General features: G+C 48.0%; 1 protein-coding gene across 2 annotated transcripts; it reads right to left on the reverse strand.

Moving 5' to 3' along the window:
* Ampd1 (adenosine monophosphate deaminase 1) lies at nucleotides 1-18839 on the reverse strand. Of its 2 annotated transcripts, XM_070007480.1 has the most exons (16): nucleotides 18799-18820; nucleotides 17240-17251; nucleotides 14478-14658; nucleotides 13936-14101; nucleotides 12444-12609; nucleotides 10397-10616; nucleotides 8839-8968; nucleotides 7433-7627; nucleotides 7092-7223; nucleotides 6732-6895; nucleotides 4185-4311; nucleotides 3645-3808; nucleotides 2700-2820; nucleotides 1331-1504; nucleotides 539-649; nucleotides 1-159 (listed from the first exon to the last, which is right to left on the reverse strand). In XM_070007480.1, the coding sequence occupies exons 1-16, from the start codon at nucleotides 18818-18820 to the stop codon at nucleotides 1-3; spliced, it is 2244 nt and encodes a 747-aa protein (XP_069863581.1). The 2 variants fall into 2 exon arrangements, with proteins under 2 accessions (XP_069863581.1, XP_069863580.1); XM_070007479.1 differs by lacking the exon at nucleotides 17240-17251 and having other exon boundaries at nucleotides 18799-18839.
* Between the last annotated feature and the right edge of the window lie 4662 nt (nucleotides 18840-23501).

Here is a 23501-nt window from a genome sequence, read left to right on the forward strand (position 1 = left end):
TTATTCTGTGGATTTAAGGCCCTCTGCCATTAAATTGAGCTCATAACACCAGGTCTCGTAGCGATAGGCCATGCGGATCTGGGCCACATTTGTTCTCCGGATGTCGTTGCCAAGTGGTCCTTCCTCAAGGTAATTGTCACCCAGAAACTTGACTTTCTCCTGCAAGATACACAGAAGCAGATTGTTGTTGCTTTTAACCTTGATGCAGGCAGTGATTGCATCTCCCAGGCTAGCATCTGCGTCCTACTCCTGTAGGCCTACTTTCTCAGGACACAGAGATCTGAGAATCGCCATTTGAAGCCAGCCCCGGCCGAAAAGTCAGAAAGACTCTACCTCCAGTTAACTGTCAAGAATGTTAGACTAGCCTGGAATGGTGATCATCCTATCTCTGCCTCCCAAGCACCTAAGACTACAGATGTGAACCATTGTGCCCAGCCCATAGGACAGCTTTTCTGTATGTGTGTCCCCAACTGATTTTCCAGCATTCAAGTCATCAGACCCTCCATCCAGAGGAGGAGCCAGTGAAGGACAGATATACCTGGTGAGAAAGCCCGCACTGCAGAACACTGTTTCTCGCTACTTCGCACATGTCACAAGTGCTCAGCTTGAAGACCTGGGCAGCAATGGCGTATTCTTCCATCAGGGGCTCCTGCAGTAATTTTTTTTAAGTGGAGAAAGAGAGGAAGAATGCATTAACAAAAGAAATGATATGTACCTTACAATGACAATAATGAAGTATCTTCATTTGGCTTTCATGTTTAGGGTGGAAAATAATGGCTCAGTAAAACATACTTGTATTGCTCAAGATCTCACATGTAAGGCAGGCACCAGTAGCTCATACCTGTCATGTCAGCTACTCAAGAGGCTGAGAGCTAGCCGGGCGCTGGTGGCTCACGCCTGTAATCCTAGCTACTCAGGAGGCTGAGATCTGAGGATCGCGGTTCAAAGCCAGCCCGGGCAGGAGAGACCGTGAGACTCCTATCTCCAATAAACCACCAGAAAACCGGAAGTGGCGCTGTAGCTCAAGTGGTAGAGCGCTCGCCTTGAGCTGAAGAGCTGAGGGACAGCGCCCAGGCCCAGAGTTCAAGCCCCACGACCGACAAAAAAAAAAAAAAAAAAAGAGGCTGAGAGCTGAGGATCTGAGTTCAAAGCCCGCCTTGGCAGGAAAAGTCCAAGAGACTTTATCTCCAGTGAACCACCAAAAAGCTAGAAGTGAAGCTGTAGCTCAATTGGTAGAGCACTAGCCTTGAGCAAAAAAAGCTAAGCAAAAGTTTGAGGCCCTGAGTTCAAGCCTCAGTACAGCGCTAGATAAATAATCACACATGTATACCTTAGTGAAGTGGAATTGCATGGGGTCATCTGTAGACAGGGAGATCATTAGCCCTTTCTGGAGGAAATCTAGAAAGGGATTTTTGGCATATTCGAGAAAAAGGCTGTTGTTACTTAACGGCGACATAGCAATGGGAATCTGGGCTAAGAAAAACAAGTACTGCAACACCGCACTCTGAAAAGAAAGGGGAGAAACATTAACAGACAGACAGAACTTCATGCCCCAGCCAGCTTCTCAGTTCACTTTCAACAACACAGTCGCTCTTTAACTCTAGTAAAGAAGGATTTTAGTATTTTTAATATGAAAACTATTTAAAATAAATGTATCTTGCATCATTCATCTTCTGAAGTATGAATCCACCCAAGAGTTGTTTAAATTTGAGCTTTAATTTGCTCCATCTCTTGTCTGTGCTATCTGACTTAGCTCAAAGACTCTGCCCTGAGAGCTTTTTTCCTAGCTACACGAAAGCTCTTACTCCTACAAGAGACATTCGAACGCATGCTCTAACAAGAAATCTGGCCTGATCTAGCTCAGGGGAAGCCAGGCTGCCTCGGACTTATTCCTGGCAGAGTCTGAGTTAGAATTCTTTTGTGATCTGTATTAACTCAGCTCGAGCAGCAACTAGGGCTTGAACTCAGGGCCTGGGCTCTGACCCTTAGCTTTTTCCTCTCAAGGCTGGTGCTCTACCACTTGAGCCACTTCTCCACTTCTGGCTTTCTATTGAATAATTGGAGATAAGAGTCCCACAGACTTTTCTATCTTAGCTGACTTTGAACCTTGTTCCTCAGCTCTCAGCCTTCTGAGTAGTTGGAATTACAGGTGTGAGCCACCAGTGCTCAACTGAAAAACTTATGCTCAGTGGTAGAGTGCTTGCCTAGCATGCATAAGCCCTCCTCAGTACCACATACACAGAAAAAGCTGGCAAGTGGTAAAGTGCTAGCCTTGAGCAAAAGAAGCTCAGGGACAGTGCTCAGGCCCTGAGTTCAAGACCCAAGACTGGCAAAAAAAAAATTATGCTCTACATGAATTAGATCCCAGTGTTGGTAAGGACTTGTAACCCCGCGGTAGCAGGGCAAAGAAGATACCTCCAACTCCAATCTAAAGGGGCTGGTGGCTCACACCTGTAATCCTAGCTACTCAGGAGGCTGAGATCTGAGGATTGTGATTCCAAGCCAGCCCGGGCAGGAAAATCCATGAGATTCTTAATCTCCAGTTAACCACTCAAAGCCCAGAAGTAGTGCTATGGCTCAAAGTGGTAGAGCACTAGCCTTGAGTGAAAGAGCTCAGGGACAACACCCAGGCCCTGAGTTCAAGCCCCAAACCCAAACAAAACAAAACACAAAAGGAAAAAGAAGTGCCTCCAACTCACCTTTTTTAAGTTGAGGCCATGAGAGATATTATCCGCTATCATGAACGCTGTCATGAGGTGGGTGAGAGCCCCAGCTTCTCCACAGTGAGGCCGGAACAGAAACGTGTTCATGCCACGCTCCCTGCGGAGAGGAAACCACTGTAGGAACTTCAGGGTCTAAAAAAAAATCAATAGTTGGGCTGGGAAGGTTGGCTCAGCGGTAGAGTGCTTGCCTTGCAAGCATGAGGTCCTGGGTTCGATTCCTCAGCACCACATACACAGAAAAAGCTGGAAGTGGCACTGTGGCTCAAGTGGTAGAGGACTAGCCTTGGGTTGAAGAGCTCAGGGACAGTGCCCAGGCCCAGAGTTCAAGTCCCACAACCAAACAAAAAACAAAAAATCAACAGTTGGGAAGGGAGCAGCTGTACTGTAAGGATTTGGGGACACATGATTCAAAATCATTGTCTTAACTATCTGACTAGAAACCTTTCCATGTGTGCAGGTACTGAGGCTTGAACTCAGGGCCTCAGACTCTGCTGGCCTTCTTGCTCTCAGCTGGTTCTGCCACTTGAGCCACACCTCTACTTCTGGCTTTGTGCTGATTCATTGGAGATAAGAGTGAATCAGACTTGTCTTCTGGGGCATTATAACCATTATGATTTCATCTGTTCCTTACCCAGAGATATGTAGAAGAGTAAGACACAAGAGGTTTTATAATAAATTGAATAAGTGAAAAGTGCAAATATCTAAATTTCCAATGCAAGATAAGTAAGTTACTGAAAGCAACAAGAGTGTCTATTCCTGGCCCTAAATGAATAAACTGAAGGAAAAATTAAGGAAAGAAATGTGTGGTTTAGGCCAATCAGAAATACCACACAGGTGCGTGGAGGCCCTGGACAGAGAACCACAGGGCAGGAGGAAAGAGCTGGAGGGAGCCACTCCCCCAGCGGGGTGGGTGGTACTTACTTTCGCAGGCTATTGAGTATGGTGATGTTTGCATACATGTAGTAGGCATAGTAGGTGTAGGATGGATTCTTTTCCATTGTCCAGTCCTCAGGTTTGGGACTCTTGGAGGAGAACATGTGGCCACTGTGTTTGGACTCATCATCCACGCTGTCAAAGCCAGTAATCTGTCAAGAAACAGACTTTCAGGCCAGGTACCAGTGGCTCACACCTCCAATACTAGCTACCCAGGAGGCTGAGATCTGAGGCTTGAGGTTCCAAGCACCTTGGGTGGGATAGCCCATGAGACTCTGGTCTATGATTAACCAGCAAAAAGCTGTGGCTCAAATGGTAAAGTACCAGCCTTGTGTGAAAAAGCCAACCCAGAATGTAAGACCCTGTGTTCAAGCCCCTGTTCAGGCACAAACAAACATAGAAGAGGGAAAACTTTCAAGGAAAGGAGGAGGTATAAACACATAAACACAAGGATGTAACCATGGTGGGGAGGGATAAGTTCCCGAGCACCTCCCTACAGGTAGGCCTGCGTGCAGGGGTCAGGCTTACATGCTTGAGGAAGACGCTGAGCTCCGGGTGAGCCTGGGGGTTGATGGTGGCTTCGAACACTGGCATGAAAATATTCTCCAGCATCTTTCCAAAGTGTGGCAGGAAATTCTTTGTTCGGAATACATCGCTGAAGGCAAGAAGTAGAGGAAATTAAACATAAAGGAAACATTTTAGGGTTGACGGCTCCAGGGTAGGGAATCAAGGACCAAGTACTTGTGTGGGGGATGATGATTCAGAGCCGGGCATCTGTGGCTCACACCTGTCATCCTGGCTACTCAGAAGGCTGAGATCTGAGGATCACAATTTGAAGCCCAGCCTGGGCAGAAAATTCATTTCCAGTTAACCAGCAAACAGCCAAAAGTGGAGCTGTGGCTCAAGTGGTAGAGTACCAGCCTTGAGCACAAACACCAAGTAAGAGTGCAAGGCCCTGAGTTCAAGTCCTAGGACTGGTGTGTGCTCATGCACATGCATACACACACACACACAATGCCTTGACCACATCTGCCCTCTGTATTCTTCCTAAATGCCCGTCAAGAAGGCTGTCATGGGCTGGGAAGGTGGCTCAGTGGTAGAGTGCTTGCCGAGCATGCATGAAGCCCTGGGTTTGATTCCTCAGTACTACATACACAGAAAAAGCCGAAGTGGCACTGTGGCTCAAAGTGGTACAGTGACTTCCTTGAGCACAGAGAGGCTCAAGGACAGAAGCCAGGCCCTGAGTTCAAGGTCCAGGACCAGCAAAAAACAAAACAAAAACAAAAACAAAGGCTGTCATTATCAAATTCTTGGCTTTGCAAAGTCCATCTGGAGGTGGCATCGCTGAAGTTGGACAGAATGTGCTTCAAGCTTAGGCTGGTCTGAGGAACAGACCAGGGGCTCCTATCTTGTCTACAGAGAATGAGGAGCACAACAGGGGCATGCTGGAAGTTCAGGGGTGCATGGTGGAAAAGGCAGCTAGCCTGGTTGGTTATCGAGGGCTCCCTTCTGGGATCACAACGAGCGTCAGCTCTTCAAGTGGCACAGTCACTTTTCTCAGTTATGAAAAGTATTAACTAGGCAGCTGCCAGTGGCTCAGGAGACTGAGATCTGAGGATCACAGTTCAAAGCCAGCCTAGGGCAGACAAAGCTGACATTGATTTCTCCAATTATCCAGAAGCCAGAGTGGAAACTTGACTCAAGTGGTAGAGTGCTAACCTTGAGTGGAACAAAAAGCCCTGTGTTTAAGCCTGAGTACTGGCAAAAAAAAAAAAAAAAAAAAAAAAAAAAAAACCACCACAAAACCCTAGGCTGGCCTTCCTAGGAACTGTGTTGTGACTTGGGCACCATTTTTGCCTCTCTTGAGGCGTAGGGAGGTCACATGCTACATGGCTAGGGTGTGATGTGGTGACCAAGCCCAGGCCCCACGTACAGGGGGCCAGAGGGAGAGTGGGGGGGGAGTTGCGGGGGGGGGGGTGCCAGAGAGTATGGAAAGGAGCTAGATAAAAGTTCCAGGTGCTGGGACTGGGAAGGTGGCTCAGTGGTAGAGTGTTTGCCTCACATGCATGAGGCCCTGGGTTTGATTTCTCAGCACCACATAAGCAGAAAAAGCCAGAAGTGGTGCTGTGACTGAAGTGGTAGAGTGCCAGCCTTAAGCTGAAGAGCTCCGGGATGGAGGAGCCAGTGTGGAGCACTGTAGTGCTGTGGTCAGGCAGCCAGCACCTGTCGGGAGGGTTCTGGGGAGGGCGAGCTGGGCCTGAGGCAGGGGGCACCCAGTTCCAGGCTAGCCCAGGTCATGCGGGCTCATCAGGCAGACAGTGGAGAGGTCCCTGCTCAGTGCAAATGAACATGGGACATGAAAAAATACCAAGGTGTCGGGGCTGGGAAGGTGGCTCAGTGGTAGAGTGCTTGCCTTGCATGCATGAGGCCCTGGGTTCAATTCCTCAGCACCACATAAGCAAAAAGAAAAAAGCCAGAAGTGGTGCTGTGGCTCAAGTGGTAGAGCACTAGCCTTGAGCTGAAGAGCTGAGGGACAGCACTCAGGCCCAGAGTTCAGGCCCCATGACCAGAGTCCCCCCCTCCCCCCCAAAAAAATACCAAGGTGTGTGTTCTAAAATGTATGCAGTTCTTAGTTTCCGGCTAGAAAACTGCACTGAAATAACCTTCCTCCTGTTTGGTAGAGAGCACTGAACCATGTGGGGTAAATCCAAGCATCTAGTCCCTAGGACTGGTTTTTGACCTGGTGATCTGTACAGTGTGCAAGTGTGTGCATGTGTGTGTGCATGTGTGTATGCATGTGTGTGTGTGTGTGTGTGCGTGCATGCCTTATACTTTCACTTGGCTTTTTTCCATTCAAGGCTGGCTCTACCACTTGAGCCACACCCCTATTTCAGATTTTTGCTGTTTCATTAGAATAATAGTCACTCCCAATTTTCCCACCTGGGCTGGCTTCAAACCGTGAGCCTCAGATCTCAGCCCTCTAAGTAGCAGGGATTACAGGTGAGACCCACCAGCTGCATGCCTCCTTCCTGCTGTGTTGGGGACGGGCAGGCTGTGTTGGGGTTGGGCACGTACTAGATCCTGGGGACCTGGATCATCCACGTCATGTTGGGGCAGTGGATACGGTTGCAGACAAACCAGGAGGCGAGTTTGCTCCACTCGTCAGGGCTGCGGCCATAGATGGACAGGCGGGGCTCTGCGTGCTGGTACTTGGCCTCCACCAGGTCTGTGCCAACTTCCTGAAGAGAGAGAGGGGAGTACAAAGCCAGGAGCTCATGCCAGTCCTCGGGCAGGCAGGCCTGAGGGACGTAGGCTGAACAGCAGGGCACTCCAGACAGCACATGTGAAAGGGGGTGGAAAAGCATCAAAGGTTAAGGGATGAGAGATTAAGCCAGCCCCACCCCTGCCTCCTCCGGAACTATGCCCGGCACCCACCTTGATGATGGTGGCAAAGTACTCCCCGTTGATAAAGTTGTCTGTCTTCAGGTAGAGGTCCCGCAACTCGCTGGCCCCCACGGGGTTGTACTTGTCGTTGAACTTGTCAAAGCGCTGGAACGTCTGGCGCCCCTGAGTTAGGAAAGAGCAGCGGTGCTGCATGAGCGGCAGGGCCGGCCAGGCAGTGACCAGGCAGCACGGGCACAGGCACAGGCACGGAAGAGACTGGATTCCAGCCATGGACTCGGGCACAATCGGCCGTGAGTGGTCCTCAAAGCCAGCTGAGGTAGAGAAAGGGGAGCTATAGTAAGGGAGAGCGGAACAACATCTGTCCAACCTACAGCGTGAACATCCAGAGAGTCAACCGTCAGGTCATACGGATGCATTTTTAATTTAGCAAAAAGCTCCTTTAAGGTCAACTTCTTCTCTTTGGTGCTATAGACCACTCTGTCTGCATCCACCTGGTAGGATTTCTTAATAAAGCGCAAGAGATGTTTCTGGTTCATGCAGGCTGCCGCGTGGATGTGGGTGTCCACCTGTGTGCACAGAGAAAAAACCAGCAGTGAGCTCCAGGACACGGGACAGGCTGAGGCACCTGCAGCACCCTGAGACAGGAGAAGGGAGTGAGTCACAGGATATGAAAATGGGCCGATGGCTCACACTTGTAATCCCAGCTACTCCTGAGGCTGAGAGCTGAGGATCAAGATTCAAAGCCAGCCTAGGCGGGAAAGTCCATGCAGGAGACTTTTATCTCCAACAAACCACCAAAGAGTCAGAAGTGGAGCTGTGGCTCAAGTGGTAGAGCACCAGCCTTGAGTGAAAAAACTAAGGGTCAGCACCAAGTTCCTGAGTTCAAGCTCTAGGATGTACATACACACACACACACACACACACACACACACACACACACACACATGTGGCATCTGGATTACATGCAGTGTGCTGTTTACTTCTGGAGTTACACACCCATCCTCCCCACTGGAAATGCTGCCATTACAGCTCCCTTCTCAGACAAGGGATCCACTGCCTACAGCTGGGATCCAAACAATATGGGAGGCTGAGATCTGGAGAACTCTTAGCAGCCAGCTCAGACAGAAAGGCTGCAAGAATTAATCTGCAGCGTAACCAGTAAACAGCGAGGCTCGAGGCAGTACTCACATGCAGAGCAAGCATGACATCTTGGGTTCAAGCCCTAGTACCAACACACACACACGCATATCATGCTTTGTTCCAAAGCCATGGCACAGGATATGTGGTAGACACATTTAAAAAATGTTTTATTCTTGTTATTAAGGTGATATACAGAGGGGTTACGTTACATAAGTCAGGTAAAGAGTACATTTCAGTTATTTCTTAAAGTAAAAGATAAATTCTTTCTCTTTTGTTCCACTACTGGGATTGAACTCAGGACCACAGATTTTCCTTGTGCTTTTCTGGCTATCACTTGAGCTGCAGCTGCCTTTCTAGCTTTTTGGTGTTTCCTGGGAGGTAAGCTTCTCTAGACTTTCTGCTTTGGCTGGCTTTGAACCATGATCCTCAGATCTCAGCCTTCTGAGTAACTAGGATCACAGGTGTGGGTGCCTAGTAGAAATGATTCTTTTAATCTTTTAGACATAATCCATTTGCTTTCACTACCTGGAGAAGTTTTAGATCAATCAGAGAGTGGTGTTGTCCTCCAAGAGGACTCCCAGCTCTGAGGGGCCTGGCTCTCTGCCTGGCTGCCCAGCCCCCCTGCCTGGCCAGTTACCTTCCTGCAGTTGTAGAAGTCTCGGTGTGGATTGTTCTTTAGCTCCTTCATCTCATCCATCTCGTTCAGCATCTGATGAACCTGGAACTTGGATGAGAGGAACTTTAGGCGCCGGTGGGTGTAGGTCTTACTGTGAAAAATAAAATTACATAATTCTAAAGAAAAAAACAGAAACAAAACATGCAGAAAATAGCCACAGCTTCGAGGTCCTCATGGCTCAAATGACCCACAGGAAACAGCTATGGGATCAGATGTTCAGGTTCCTTAACAAGCTGGCTACTGAGCTCTGTTTTTTTTCATTAAAGCTGGATAGAATTTGAGGGAGGACTTTGGAGGCATTTCTTTTGTGCCAGTACTGGGGCTTGAACTTGGGGACTCATGCTCTTGGCTTTTTCACTCAAGAGTGCTTATCTACCACTTGAGCCACAGCTCCACTCTACTCTTGTGCTGGTTAATTGGAGATAAGAGTCTTGCGGACTTTTCTACTGTGGCTGACTTTGAATCAAGATCCTCAGATTTTGGTACCTCAGAAAGCTAAATATAGGCCTCCTCTATGACCCAGCCATACCACTCCTAGGCATCTACCCTGAGCAACAGGAACCAGGATATGACAAGGACACCTGTACACCCATGTTCATTGCTGTACTGTTCACAATAGGCAGGATATGGAAACAACCCAGATGCCCCACCACAGACGAATGGACCCAAAAGTTGTGGTACCTATACAAATAGAATATTGTGCACCCATTAATGCACCCATTATGCACCAATAATGGCATTCACAGGGAAATGGATGGAACTAGAAGAAATCATTTTGAGTGAAGAAAGTCAAGAACAGAGAGGCAAATGGCACATGGTCTCCCTGATATGTGGATATTAAATTCAAAATGCAAGGAGACATGACAACATAAACAGGACTTGAGAAATAAAGGACCTCCACTCATTTTGTCATATCCTTACTAAATGATCCCATGTTCTTGACCATATATATGTGATGTGTACACACACATATGTATGTATGTATGTATGTATGTATATATATATATATATATGCACATCTGAGGGAAGCTAGAAGGAGGACACATAATCAGAGGGAAACAGGAAAATATACAACTGAGGGGCCCATCAGCTGCACTGGACATTGATGAAAATGACCTAAGTAACTCAATGGCAGCTATGGGACGGAGGGAATGAGAGGGAAAGAGGAAACAGCAAAAGGAAAGAAATGTAAATACTATCTGATGTGGAAGAAATAGCTGTATTGTCAAAGCTCATAGAATTCACAAACTTTATAGACCAAGATAATGAAATTTGCCTTGTGAAGGTTAAAATGTGCTTGTGACTAACTTAATATCACTATCCCACAATACTGTGAAATATGTGAAATTTATGTAATCACAATCTCAGTAACAATTATTATATATATATATATATATATATATATATAAATTAAAAATCCCACATAAAGCCGTCATAAAGAGAAACAATCTACACGAAGGGTTTGGAATGGTGTTTGGACAAGGTGAGCACGACACTGACAGGGCTCCGTAGCACTTACACTGGCCCTTGGGCAATTAAGGCAAGCAGGAAGTTCATGTCATCCAAGAACTCGTCCAGGTTGGGGTATGGGTATGGTGTGGGCTCGTTCTTGCTGGCCGCTGCTTCATTGGGGTAGATGTAAACCACGCCACCCTTCATCTGGAGGTGACAGCCCAGGTTGGCCGGAAGGTCATCGGTGCGGAAAGGGTCTTCTCCCTTCTTTGGGGGAGGGGTGAAGACTAAAACACAGTCACATATCAGCACTGGAGGTAATGATCACAGAAAAATAAAACACGAAATGCTGCTTATCTCCTTATTTGGTATCCCATCCTTCATATGTTGTCATTATCCAACTTTATTTTGTGTGTTTTCACATTAATTTTTCCAAGGTGACTCTGCCAGATGCCAGTGGCTCACATCTGTAATCCTAGCTACTCAGGAGACTGAGATCTGAGGATCAAGGTTCTAATCTTGTCTGTGCAGGAAAGTCTGTGAGACTTATTTCTAGTTAACCAGCAAAAAGCCAAAATAGAAATGTGGCTCAAGGCAGAGCACCAGCCTTGAGCAGATAAAGCTAAGGGACAGCGCCAGGCCCTGAGCTCAAGTCCCCCTCTAGCTCACACATGTGCAAGCAAGCACACACACAGACACACAGACACACAGGCACACAGGCACACAGACACATAGACACAGACACACAGACACACAGACACACAGACACACAGACACACACACACACACACACACACAAATGTCAGACGTCTCCCTAAACCAAAGTATTTGGATAGAAATGTTGTGTGTTAGTATGTGTCAGTATTAAGGCTCAAAGTCAGGGCTCTGACTTGTCTTTTTCATTTAAGCTGATGCTCTACCATTTAAGCTACACCTCTACTTCCACCCCCTTTTTTTTTTTTTGCCAGTTGTGGGGCCTGAACTCTGGGCCTGGGCGCTGTCCCTCAGCTCTTCAGCTCAAGGCTAGTGCTCCACCTCTTGAGCCACAGTGCCACTTCTGGCTTTTTCCGCTTATGTGGTGCTGAGGAATCAAACCCAGGGCCTCATGCATGCAAGGCAAGTACTCTACCACTGAGCCACCTTCCCAGCCCAAACTTCCACCTTTTTGATAGTTAATTGGAGATAAGAGTCTCTTGGATTTGTCTGCCCAGGCTGGCTTTGAGCTGAGATCCTCAGATCTTCCTAAGTAGCTGGGATGACAGGTGTGAGCTCCAGGCACCTATCTGTAAAACCCTTCTACGTGACCTGTAATCACCTTCTTGTATCACCCGAAGGGATTCCATTCCCCTACAAACACTGTGTCCTCCACACGGAGTGGTCAGACTATAAAGGAAAATACAGTCTACTCCCCTTACAAGGGTTGATTCTTATTTTGAAGATGTTTGCCAGGTATGTGATGTCTACCTAAGGATTTTCAAAAGGATTAAGTGGGTTAATGTCTGCTTCCTTCCCCTGTTGACAGCTTCAGCCCTGAAGGCCAGGAGTGCATTCCGCACCGTCAGCCTCTTGTGGTTCCAGGACACTGTCGCTCACATGGCTTTCTCCTGGGCCCAAGGAAAACATCAGAAAGTCACCTCTCCTGGGAGGGGCCTGTGTCTCAAGCCTGTAATCCTACCTGGGGCTGAGATCTGAGGATCTCATTTCAAAGCCAGCCGAGGAAAACAAATTGATAGGATTCTTACCTCCAGTGACTCAACAACAAACTACCATGCACAACTCTAGAGGCTTGTTTGTTTATTCTGTGTTGGTGCTGGGGCTTGAACTCAGGGCCTAGGCTTTGTCCCTCGGCTTTTTCACTCAAGATTAGTGCTCTAACACTTGAGCCACCGTTCTACCTGCTGCCCGTCTCCCCCCCCCCCCTCAGCTTTTTGGTGGTTAATTGAAGATAAGAGTCTCATGAACTTGGCTGCCCAGGCTAGCTTTGAACCTGGGATCTCAGCCTCCTGAGCAGCTAGGCCTCCATTGCCAGACTTGGGTAGCTTATTTAAAATCCAGTCCGAGTTAGTTAACCCAGAGCCTCTCTTCCCGGCGAGGGTGACACAGGGGCCAGTTACCTGGGTAGAAGCTCTCTATGGCCACCCACGCTTTGCCGTCAATGTTCCTCAGGTACTTGGATGGGGTCTTGGGGAACCTCTGCGAGGACTTGCGCATGTACTTCTCCCGGATACACAGCGCTCGATACAGCCCCTGACACACCACCTCAAAATCCTCCACTGCCACCTGCCAGGGAGACGTCTCGGGGTCAGTGTGGCCCCAAACAAGGAGACACACACTTTTTTTTTTTTTTTTGCCAGTCCTGGGGTTTGAACTCAGGGTCTTTCCCTCGCTTGGCTTGTTTGCTCAGTGGGTGTTCCACCAAGTGAGTCACACCTTTTTGTGCAGCTTTTTGCTGGTTTGAGATGAAGTCTCTTGGATATTTCTGCCTGGGCTGGCGTTGGGTGGAGATCCTCTGGATCTCAGCCTCTGAGCATCTAGGATGACAGATCTAGGGTGAGGCAGCAGTGCCTGGCAATCCACTCATTTCTTTATGTTCTTTTGAACTCCTGCCTCCTCCAAAGTCCCATGGACTTATCACGATTTACTATTCCCATGTCAACTGTTGAGTATCTAAAGCCCTGTTGTCTGCAGACCACCCTGGTCCCATAAGGAGAAGTGAGCACTGCTTGGTTTCATTGCTCTGGCATGTTGAGGTGGCCTGAATGGCGGGTTACATGAGAGGGGCTCCAGGCTGCTCGGCAGAGCTATATTTGGAGCAGGGACCCGTGGCTCAATGGCAGCTTCACCAAGACGGGCTGACGCTGCAAACCCGAGGGGCAGAGATTTATTCCTTGGCCATCTGTTGGGGGGATGGGTGGGCAGGCAGCTGTGACTGAGGCCTCCCATCCTGTGCCCCTGGCATCTACTGCAAGAGCGCCTGGTCTGCCCTGAAATCCCAGCATTCACTGGGGCAGAAAACAAAAGCCTCTGTTAATGACCTCTTGTCTTCCTTTTTCCCCCAGCCTTTTTCCTCCTCCTCTTCCTTCTCTTCCTCCTCCTTCTTGCTTGGATTTTCCCCACATGGCTATGGCACTCTACTATTAGAGCCACAGCTCCACTTCAGGAGCTTTTTGCTGGTTCACTAGAGATACAGGTCTCTCACATTTGTCTGCCTAGGCTGGCTTCGAATGTCAACCCTCAGATCTCAGCCTCCTGAGTAGCTAGGAGGACAGGTGTGAGCCACAGCACCTTGGCTTCCTTTCTTCTCTCTCAGCACTCCTTTTCAGATCTGCTTCTCTTTAGTTGATGGATGCTACCTGAAGCCTCTCCCCGTCCCCTTGGATGCCAGAGGACGTGCCCCTGCTGGGCACCCCTGGGACTCTTGGGACCTCCTTTCCTGTCTTACAGCAGCGCCAGCAAGACCAGCCCAGGGCTGGGGATGGCAGTGTGGGAATGTAAGCCATTCCTCGCCGCTGCTGGAGTTCACCAGTGGAGGAGCCGGTGGGAAGGGAGGATGATGGAGCTGCAAGGGAGGACTCTGCTGTGCTTCCCACGGTCAGGACCCCTCACCCCGGAGGCGTAGTCGCCTGTGATCTGCACCCTCTGGAAGTCGGGCACTTCCTGGTAGGTGGGAGAGGAGGAGATGAAGTCGTCGATGTGGGACAGTTGGGTGGATGACGTCTCGCTCTGAGGAATGGACAGGTTCACAGTCTTCCGCCCCTGGAAACGCTTTTTTCTGCATTTGGAATTGAAGAACAAGGGTCAGCTCTGCAGTCTTCATTGCAGGTGGTGGTGAATGGGGAGGTGGGGCGCTGGCCAGAGCATGGCCATGGCGCCCAGGCACAGCGCCTTCCACCACCCAGCATGCAGCCCACCGAGGCTGGGTGCCCACTCCCATCTCCGTGGTGAGCATGTGCACACCCAGTGTGCATGGCACAGGAGCCTCCAGTGGGTCAGGAGGTGACACACCGGAGTCCCGCTGCTCCTGTGTCCACTGCTGGTGCCCTGGGTGGTGCTGTGGATGGAGAGCCCGAGGCCTGCCTGCCCCAATTTCCTGCCTGGGGCCCTCCCCACCCCTCCTCTGGCCCTCCCTCCCTCCTTCCCTTACCCACCTCCTCCCCTCCATGGAGACCGACACAGTCTCCATGTGGAGCATGTGTGCCTGCATCTCCCGGAGAGAGATTGGACAGATCTCGTCCACATCGAAGGGAGAGAGCTCATGCCGGCCTCCCTCATCCTTCACCTCGGAGGCGAAGACCTTCTCAGCAAAGCTGCGCATTGCATCATCGATTTCTGCAAGAGGTTGTCGAACATTAGTGTTCGTACCCCCACCCCACACACACTTTGGGCTGATTACTGGGCGTCTCAACTCAGGGCCTCCAGCTCTTGCTTGGCTTTTTCAGTCAAGGCAGGTGCTCTACTACTTGACCCACACTCTACTTCGGGCTTTTTGCTGGTTAATGAGAGATTAGAGTCTCATACTTTTCTGATCAGGCTGGCTTTGAATCACAATCCTCAGATCTCAGCCTCCTGAGTAGCTGGGATTACAGACGTGAGCCACTCATGCCGGGCTATTCTGGTCTGGTTGTCTGCAGAGCAGGGTGCTCACACCTGCGGGCTGTCAGACACTGAGGGTGATCATTAATTAATGCATGTGGAAGTGCTGTAAGGAGAGTGAAACGCCAGGTTCAACGGAAGGATGTGATTGGCAGCACTGGAGTTTGAGGTTCGCTTTGAGTCATTAAGACAGGGATGGCTGGTGTGACTTAGAACCTGAGGAAGCAGGTATATTAACCCCTGGCTCCCACCCAGAACGTTGTCCCCCGGCCATCAGGTGAGATCCGCATTAGTGTCCTGCCAGTCCAACTGAGTACAGAGGCCTGCCTGGGCCTGACCATGGAAAGCATCTTGGGAGGCAGTTAGTAGCTCGTCAGCAAGCACCATGGTCCACAGAGAAATGAACAGAATGACTAAGCAGGCAGCTGATGGGGGAAAAGGCCTTCCCCCCTGCCAACCACTCCCAGAAATAGCGCTGTCCCACAAGCATTCCAAGTAGGTGCTCGCTTGCTAAGAGTGCATGGCATGCTGTGAGGGAAGGCGTTGTGCACTGAGAAGGGCACACGGGGAGCGGCCAGCCAGTCACCATGATGAAGATGACAACGGCACAGAATCTTCATCTGGACCTGAATGCTGCAGGAGGTGCAGCAACCAGGTCCCGACACAAATCCTGTTGGTTTGCATGTCCCGAACCACTTCTCCCTATCTGTGTCATAGTCCCATGCAGCCCTGTCCTTGCTCTACACTAAGATCATGTCTTTTGGAGCCACTCTAAAGAGCTGAAAAGTAGAAATGCTGCTCTCAGAAGTTAGTTTACAAAAAAATACATGGCTGATATTTCTTTCCAAGTGGCTATTTCAACCTCATGAAACCGAACCCCTAATTTGAGAGCCTGGCCTTTCAAAAATACTTCTGGGAGCAGTGGCGGTGAAGGGAGGCGGGGCGGTGGGCATGGAAGGCAGAGGAAGCTAGTGTTTTCAAGGATGAGTTGATACAGTCAAGTGACAGACTGAGTTCGGCAAGGAAAAACAGTCCCGTGGGTTTGCACAGATGGGTACTCATTCTTGTTGTTGTTGCTTGAGATAATGGGATGGATGTCTGTGTGGCGAATTTTTTCCTCCCCAGTCCTGATGCTTGAACTCGGGGCCTGGGCACTGTCCCTCAGCTTTTTGCTCAAGGCTAGCACTATACCACTAAGCCACATTCCCAGCCTGCATAGCAACATCTTGAGGATAAAATATCTGTATTTGGATAAAGAATGGGGAGGGGGAGCAGGACGAGGGAGCAGAACTCTGGCTTGGAGTGGAGAGGAGATGCCGGTGACAAGATAGCCTCAAGCACAGGGCACTCGGTGCTCAGCCTCACAAGGAGAGGGTTAGTACGTCAGCTCTGGGAAGTTGTTATGAAGCTTCCTCAGGACAGACCTCCAAAAGCCATGTACTACCACTCAGAAACCAGGTGACTACCATGAAGAGGTACCAGGCCCTCGAGAGCAGATCATCATGCTTCCATCTTCAGCCACCCCATCCAGAAAAGCAGGTGTATTTCTCCACAGTGTGCATTAACGTGTGGACAAGACTGCCTTGGAGGCCTGGCCTCTGCCTCAGCTCATGTCAGAGGGGAAACAGAGGCAGCCCCACCACCGGTCAGTAAATGACATACATCAGGAATTTAGATCGTGGGAGCAGACAATGAAGCAAGAGTACTATCTAAAATGAGCTTTAACTGGTCACAAAAATTGACAACAGAAAATCTTTTTCCAGTACACTTGAGGATTATTTAAAACTAGACTCAATAAACTCCCCTCGGCAGATCTGTGGTGTTTGATTTCAAAATGTCAATTAAGTGCCCTATGGGATCTCTTTAACACATAGTGGGTATTTTGCATCGTTTTAATTTTTGTGTGTTTTACAACCCAAGAAAGTGTGGATTTTTTTTTACAGTCATTATTAATCTTTGTTTACTTTTCAATTTCTTTGTAAGTCAATACTAGGGTTTGAACTCAGGGCTTCGTGCTCTTGGTTTGGCTTTTTTGCTCAAGGCTGGAGCTCTATAATTTAACCATTATTAATTCAAGATTAATTGGTGGTAAGTGTCTCAGATTTGTTCAAGCTAGGTTCCAAGGGTGAGCATCAGACTTCAGCCTGAGTATCTGGGATTACAAATATGAGCCACCAGGCTTAATCTTTATTGTTTGAATGGTGTAATTGAATAAACACTGATGAGAAATAACCATGCTTCTGAATTAAGGAAAAATATCACTTCTTTCATTGATATTCTGGCAAATAGCAGTAAAAAAATAGTCTAAGGTACTCACGTTTTCCTTCTGCTGTATGAGGTAAAATAAAACAAGGTACAATATATGAACAATTGTCAGAAGTCAGGGTAGCTTTTGCTAGGGCTTTGGAATACAAACATACAGACTATACACAAAAGAGACATGGTTCCAGAACAGGCTTCTACTTCTCTACAGTCAGAAACACTGGAATACATCTGTCTGTCTATCTATCTATCTATCTATCTATCTATCTATCTATCTATCTATCTATCTATCTATCTATCTATCTAATTTATTGTGTCAGTACTGGGGCTTGAACTCAGGGCCTTGAGTCTCACTTAGCTTTTTACTTAAGACTAACATTCTACCACTTGAGCCACAGCTCCACTTCCATCTTTTTGGTGGTTAACTGGAAGCCAGCCCAGGCTGGCTTCAAACCCTGATCTTCAGATCTCAGTCTCTTGATTAGCTAGGATTCCAAGTGTGAGCCATCACACCCAGATCCTGGTTTGTTTTGTTCCTGTTTTGTGTTTCTTTTCTTTTCTTTTTGCCAGTCCTGGGGCTTGAACTCTGGGCCTGGGGCACTGTACCTAAGCCCCTTTTTGCTCAAGGCTAGCGTTCTACCACTTGAGCCACAGTGCCATTGCCAGTTTTTTCTGTGATTAATTGGAGATAAGAGTCTTGAGGACGCCAGGCTCCAGTGGCTCACACCTGTAATCCTAGCTACTCAGGCGGCTGGATCTGAGGATTACAGTTCAAAGCCAGCTCTAGTAGGAAGGTCCCTGAGACTCTTATCTCCAATAAACCACTAGAAAACCAGAAGTGGCGCTGTGGCTCAAGTGGTAGGGTGCTAGCCTTGAGCTGAAGAGCTGAGGGACAGCGCTCAGGCCGAGTTCAAGCCCCATGACCAACAAAATAAATAAATAAACCAAAAAACAAAAGAGTCAGTCTTACCGACTTTCCTGCATGGGCTGGCTTTGAACTGCGATCCTCAGATCTCAGCCTCCTGAGTGGCGAGGATTATAGGCATGAGCCACCCGTGCCTGTTTTTTTTTTTTTTTTTTAATCTTTTGATGTGTTGCTAGGCTTTGAACTCCATGTCTCACGCTCACTAAGTAGTACTCTACTACCCGAGTCATAGCCTCAATTCTATTTTCCAATTTTTCTAAAGGAGTTTATTACTTTCATTTTCAGTGTAATTTTTCTTTTATTTCACATGACACATGCATTGCTTTCTATAGTGAAACATACTTATGACTGCTATTTTTTAACTACTCTGTTACCAACCCAGGGTTGTGAATCCACCCGAATGCATGGAGATCTGGTGCTCATGAACTATTCAGCTAGAGACATTGCATATAGCTCCTCTCAGAAATGTTACAGCCCAGATTTTGCTTAAACTAGCAGCATATACCTTAACCAGCTCACAGCTTCCTACGGGAACTCAACCTCCTCCCAAACGAAAGCAAACAAAGACACAGGCTGTTCTGCCTCCTCCTGAACTGTGTTATTCAAGTTATTCTGGGCTGTACGTACAGCACTATCAAAACTGAGATGATAGGACCAGAGCTCTCCAAACGCTTCTTCTGCACACCTACCTGGCAGTTTGAACAGAGGCATTGTTGCTAAGGCTCCTTGGTTCTAGGAGAGCACGACAGAGAGAGAGAGAGAGAGAGAGAGAGAGAGAGAGAGAGAGAGAGAGAGAGAGAGAGAGAGAGAGAGAGAGAGAGAGAGAGAGTAGGGATGGCTGACACCGAAAAATCCCGACACTCATTTTATCGTTTCGCTTTGCCCCCTGTAATGTGACCCTTCTCTGCTAAAAGAAGAGGGATGAGCTTGACATCTATTTATAACTTTAGGCAACTGACAGATGAAAGCAGGTGAAGTGTGTGGTCTTCATTCTTGGATTTTAGAAAAGGCGTCTATGTGAGCAGGACTACATTTTCACACCCTCTGCATCTGTGGCCTCTCAAAGTGCAATGTCCCTTTTCGGCCATGCCTCTCCACCATGTACGGTGGGGGCAACAGTTCAGTAAATAAACTTCTTTTCCTGCCTGAAAAAAAAAGTGTAATGTGTGCACATGTGTGTGCACACATGTGTGTACGTCTGTGTACACGTGTGTGTGCACACTATACTGGGGCTTGAATTCAGGGACCTGTGCTCTCACTTTTTCCACTCAAAGCTCGAGCTCTACCACGTTAGCCACATCTCTACTTCCAGTTTGTTTTTTTTTAAATTAATTGGAGATAAGAGTCTCACGCACTGCTGGGCACTAGTAGCTCACATCTGTAATCCTGGCTACCCAGGAGGATAATATCTGAAGAATGTGATTTGAAGCCAGCCTAGCAGGAAAATCCATGAGACTCTTATTTCCATAAAACTACTAAAAAGGCAGAGGTGTGACTCAAGTGGTAGAGCACCATCCTTGAGTGCAAAAGTAAAGTGAGAGTAGGAAGCTCCCTGAGTTTCAGCAAGGCACATGTGTACATGCACACACATGTGCATGCACATACACACACTCACACACACATTGTTGGTGCCCACCAACAATGTCCAGCAAGTACTACATCGGTTGAGCTCACCTGGCAATCTAAACATCATTTGTATCAATATTCTTCTGGTGAACACATTCTGAGATTCAAATAGTGCAAGTTACCAATGTCCTTTCTAAATTGATTTTTGTTGTTGTTGATGGTCGTGGGGCATGAACTCTGGGCCTGGGCGCTGTCCCTCAACTCTTCAGCTCAAGGCTAGTAGTTAATTGGAGGTAAAAATCTTATGGACTTTCCTACCCAGGCTGGCTTTGAACTGCGATCCTCAGATCTCAGCCTCCTGAGTAGCTAGGATGACAGGCATGAGCCACTGGTGCCCGGCTTAAATTGACTTCCTTAGAGTGCACTGAGTGAGGCCACCACGCAAGTCAGGCCTGACTATCTGGCTCCTCGGTGTTCAGACCTTCTGTCCCCCAAATCCTCCTGTGGCGAGAATCACCGGGGCTCCCACCTCTTTACAACCTGCTCTTAATCTGACTCTCTTCAATGTCCACTGCAGTTCATGGTTCAGACAGCAGCTGGTGGGAAGCTTGGTTCTCAGTGCCAAGGTGGATGGTGGAAACTTTATGGTCTGGTGCAAGGTAATTAGGTTCTGGGGTGTCTCCCTCCGAAGCATTGGTGCTCACTCATGGGAGAGGGTTAGATCTTGAGGGACTGGATTCATTACGGAAGGAAGGGTTGTAATAAGGCCAGCCCACCCTACCTGCCTGGCCTCTGGTCTGTGACCCTGTATGAACACTGTTAGGACACCACAGAGAGTTCTCACTAAACTTCCTGACCTTTGACTCCAAACTATGGGCCAAGATAAAACTCCCCCCCCCCCCCCAATGCTGCGGCTTGAACCAGAGTGCTGTCCCTGACCTTCTTTTGCTCAAGGCTAGCACTCTACCACTTGAGCCACAGCGCTACTTCTGGCTTTCTCTGTGTATATGGTAATGAGGAATGGAACCCAGGGCTTAATGAATGTTAGGTAAGGACCTACCACTGAGCCACCTTCCCAGTCCAACTCTTTTCCTTTTGAGCAACTTGGTTTCCAGTATTTTTTTTTTTTCTTTTCTTTTCTCGTTGGTCATGTTGAGCTCAGGGCATGGGCACTGTCCCTGAATTCTTTTGCTCAAGGGTAGCACACTACCATTTGAGCCACAGCACCACTTCTGGTTTTCTGGTGGTTAATTGGAGATAAGTCTCAGATTTGCCTGTTCAGACTGGCTATAAACCTGAGATCTCAGCCTCCTGAGTGCCTAGGATTCCAGGTGTGTCACTGGTGCTCACTCAGCTTTGAAGTGGGCTTCATGCTTTTACTTATGAAATCAACTTCCAACTTAATTGTGAATGAGAGCCTAAAATGGAAAGACAGATGAAACTGAACTCTGATCTTCTGGAAATGAGGGGATAGGAAGGGGCAGGCAGTTTGAAACTATCTTTAACCACCAAAAAACTGGAATTGGAGCTGTGGCTCAAGTGGTAGAGCACCAGCCTTGAGAGAAAAGGCTCAGGGACAGAACCCAGGCTTTTAGTTCAAGCTCCTATACTGCAGGAGGACACACACACACACACACACACACACACACACACACACACACACACACACACACACACACACACACACACACACACACACACACACGCCTTCTAAACTCTTTGAGGAGCATGTCTGAAAATCTCTACTGAAACAAAAACAGCAGATTTTAGAGACTGGAAATCTTTCTTAGAAACTCCTGTTGTTATTTAGAGTTTCAGATTTCACCATTCCTATTCCATGGCTGCTGTGGAGACTGCAGTGGATAACATGTAACATAACTGAGATTTTGTAACAATATATAAACACAAGTGTCTATTCCTATAAATCCTTGACTTCAAAAAAGTGGCAAGGAAGCTGGGCGCCAGTGGCTCAGGCCTGTAATCCTAGCTACTCAGGAGGCTGGGATCTGAGGGTCACAGTTCAAAACCAGCTGTGCAGGAAAGTTTGTGAGATTCTTTTTTTTTTTTTTGTCGGTCATGGGGCTTGAACTCTGGGCTTGGGCGCTATCCTCAGCTCTTCAGCTCAAGGCGAGCGCTCTACCACTTGAGCTACAGCGCCACTTCCGGTTTTCTAGTGACTTATTGGAGATAGGAGTCTCATGGTCTTTCCTGCCCGGGCTGGCTTTGAACCGAGATTCTCAGATCTCAGCCTCCTGAGTAGCTAGGATTACAGGCGTGAGCCACCGGCGCCCGGCTGTCTGTGAGATTCTTATCTCCAATAAACCACTAGAAAGCCAGAAGTGGTGCTGTGGCTCAAGCAGTAGAACGCTTGCCTTGAGCTGAAGAGCTGAGGGACAGTGCCCAGGCCCAGAGTTCAAGCCCCACGACCAACAACAACAAAAAAGTGGCAACGAGCTAAGATAGTATTTGATGAGTTTTACTGAATCCTGAATGTTCTCAGGAAATAGCCAGGCACCAGATGGCTCATGCCTGTACTCTTAGCTATTCAGGAGGCTGAGGTCTGAGGATGGAGATTAGAAGCTATTGTAATTAACCAACAAAAAAAGCAGGATGTGGAAATGTGGCTCAAGCAGAGTGCAAGTCTCCAGTGACTACGGCTAAGTGAGCGGATGAGGCCCCGAGTTCAAGCCCCCAGCCTTGAAACAGACAAAAAAGGAAGGGCCATAAATCCTCAGCTGAACGAAGTATGAGAAAACCAAGTTTAGTTAACAAAATACTGTCATCTAAATAGAACTACTAAAGAGTATACATAATTTTGATTGGCAACAGAAAATGATCTAACGAAGCTTATTTAACTGCTCTGAGAGTCCAATGCACCTCTGTAATAATTTAGGTTTCGGGGCTGGGAAGGTGGCTCAGTGGTGGAGCACTTGCCTTGCATGCCTGAGGCCTGCGTTCGATTCCTCAGCACCACATAAGCAAAAAAAGAAAAAGCCAGAAGTAGCGCTGTGGCTCAAGTGGTAGAGCGCTAGCCTTGAGCTGAAGAGCTGAGGGACAGCACCCAGGCCCAGAGCTCAGGCCACACGACCGAACCAAAAAAAAAAAAAAAAAACCAATTTAGGTTTCACTGGGCCTAACAGGCAACACCCAAACGCAACATGAATGCAGTGAGGTGACACTTCATAAATACAATGAGGTGGAGGGGCAGAGTAAGAGGTCACTCGCAAGAGAGCTTCATAAGCCTTTTACATTGCTCCATGCCTTACCTTGCTGAACACACACACATAAAATACAACAGCAAAGGTTCTCTCTAGAACCAGGTGGCTAAACTAGGTGACTCCTGAAGGGGGAGCCAGCCTGGTGAACTGAATTCAAATGTGTAAACTTGGGGTCCTGTCTCGCTGGTGTCCCCCTGGCCCAGAGTTTATCAGCTGTGGATGGGGTGGGACTTCCCAACCTGAAAGGCTGTACTTAATTCTGTTATGGAGCATCCTTTCTGACTGCCATCCTCTTTTGGAATCAAAGTGAAAACAGAGTTAGCACCTGCTCTGTGAGTACTTAATGTAGTACTCAACGTGTTTCTAAAGATAGCGACAGCTACTGGAATGGAGCAGATGCCTCCCTGAGCCTTTGAAGCCAGAAGCCTGAAATACTCCCTGGTATAGGAGATGAGGCAGTGCAGAATGGCCACTGTGGATTTGGTACAACTGCCATATTGGGTAGGAGCTTGAGGTGACTGAATTATGAGCTAATTTAGGTCTGAAAGAAAAACTTGCACAGTATTTAACCTTCTTGGTACAAATCAATTCTCCATATTTATAACCAA

This window comes from Dipodomys merriami, unplaced genomic scaffold (assembly GCF_024711535.1).
Source record: "Dipodomys merriami isolate MVZ:Mamm:240054 unplaced genomic scaffold, mDipMer1.0.p SCAF_7, whole genome shotgun sequence".
NCBI lineage: Eukaryota > Metazoa > Chordata > Mammalia > Rodentia > Heteromyidae > Dipodomys > Dipodomys merriami.

Excerpts from the sequence above, each read along its gene's own strand:
- Ampd1 (XM_070007480.1), bottom strand. The coding sequence starts at position 18,820 with ATGCCTCTGTTCAAACTGCCAG. Across the intron at positions 3,809-4,184 it reads TCAGCGTCTTCCTCAAGCAT|ATTACTGGCTTTGACAGCGT; the intron begins GTAAGCCTGACC and ends GTTTCTTGACAG. Across the intron at positions 1,505-2,699 it reads ATGGCCTCAACTTAAAAAAG|AGTGCGGTGTTGCAGTACTT; the intron begins GTGAGTTGGAGG and ends CTTTCTTTTCAG.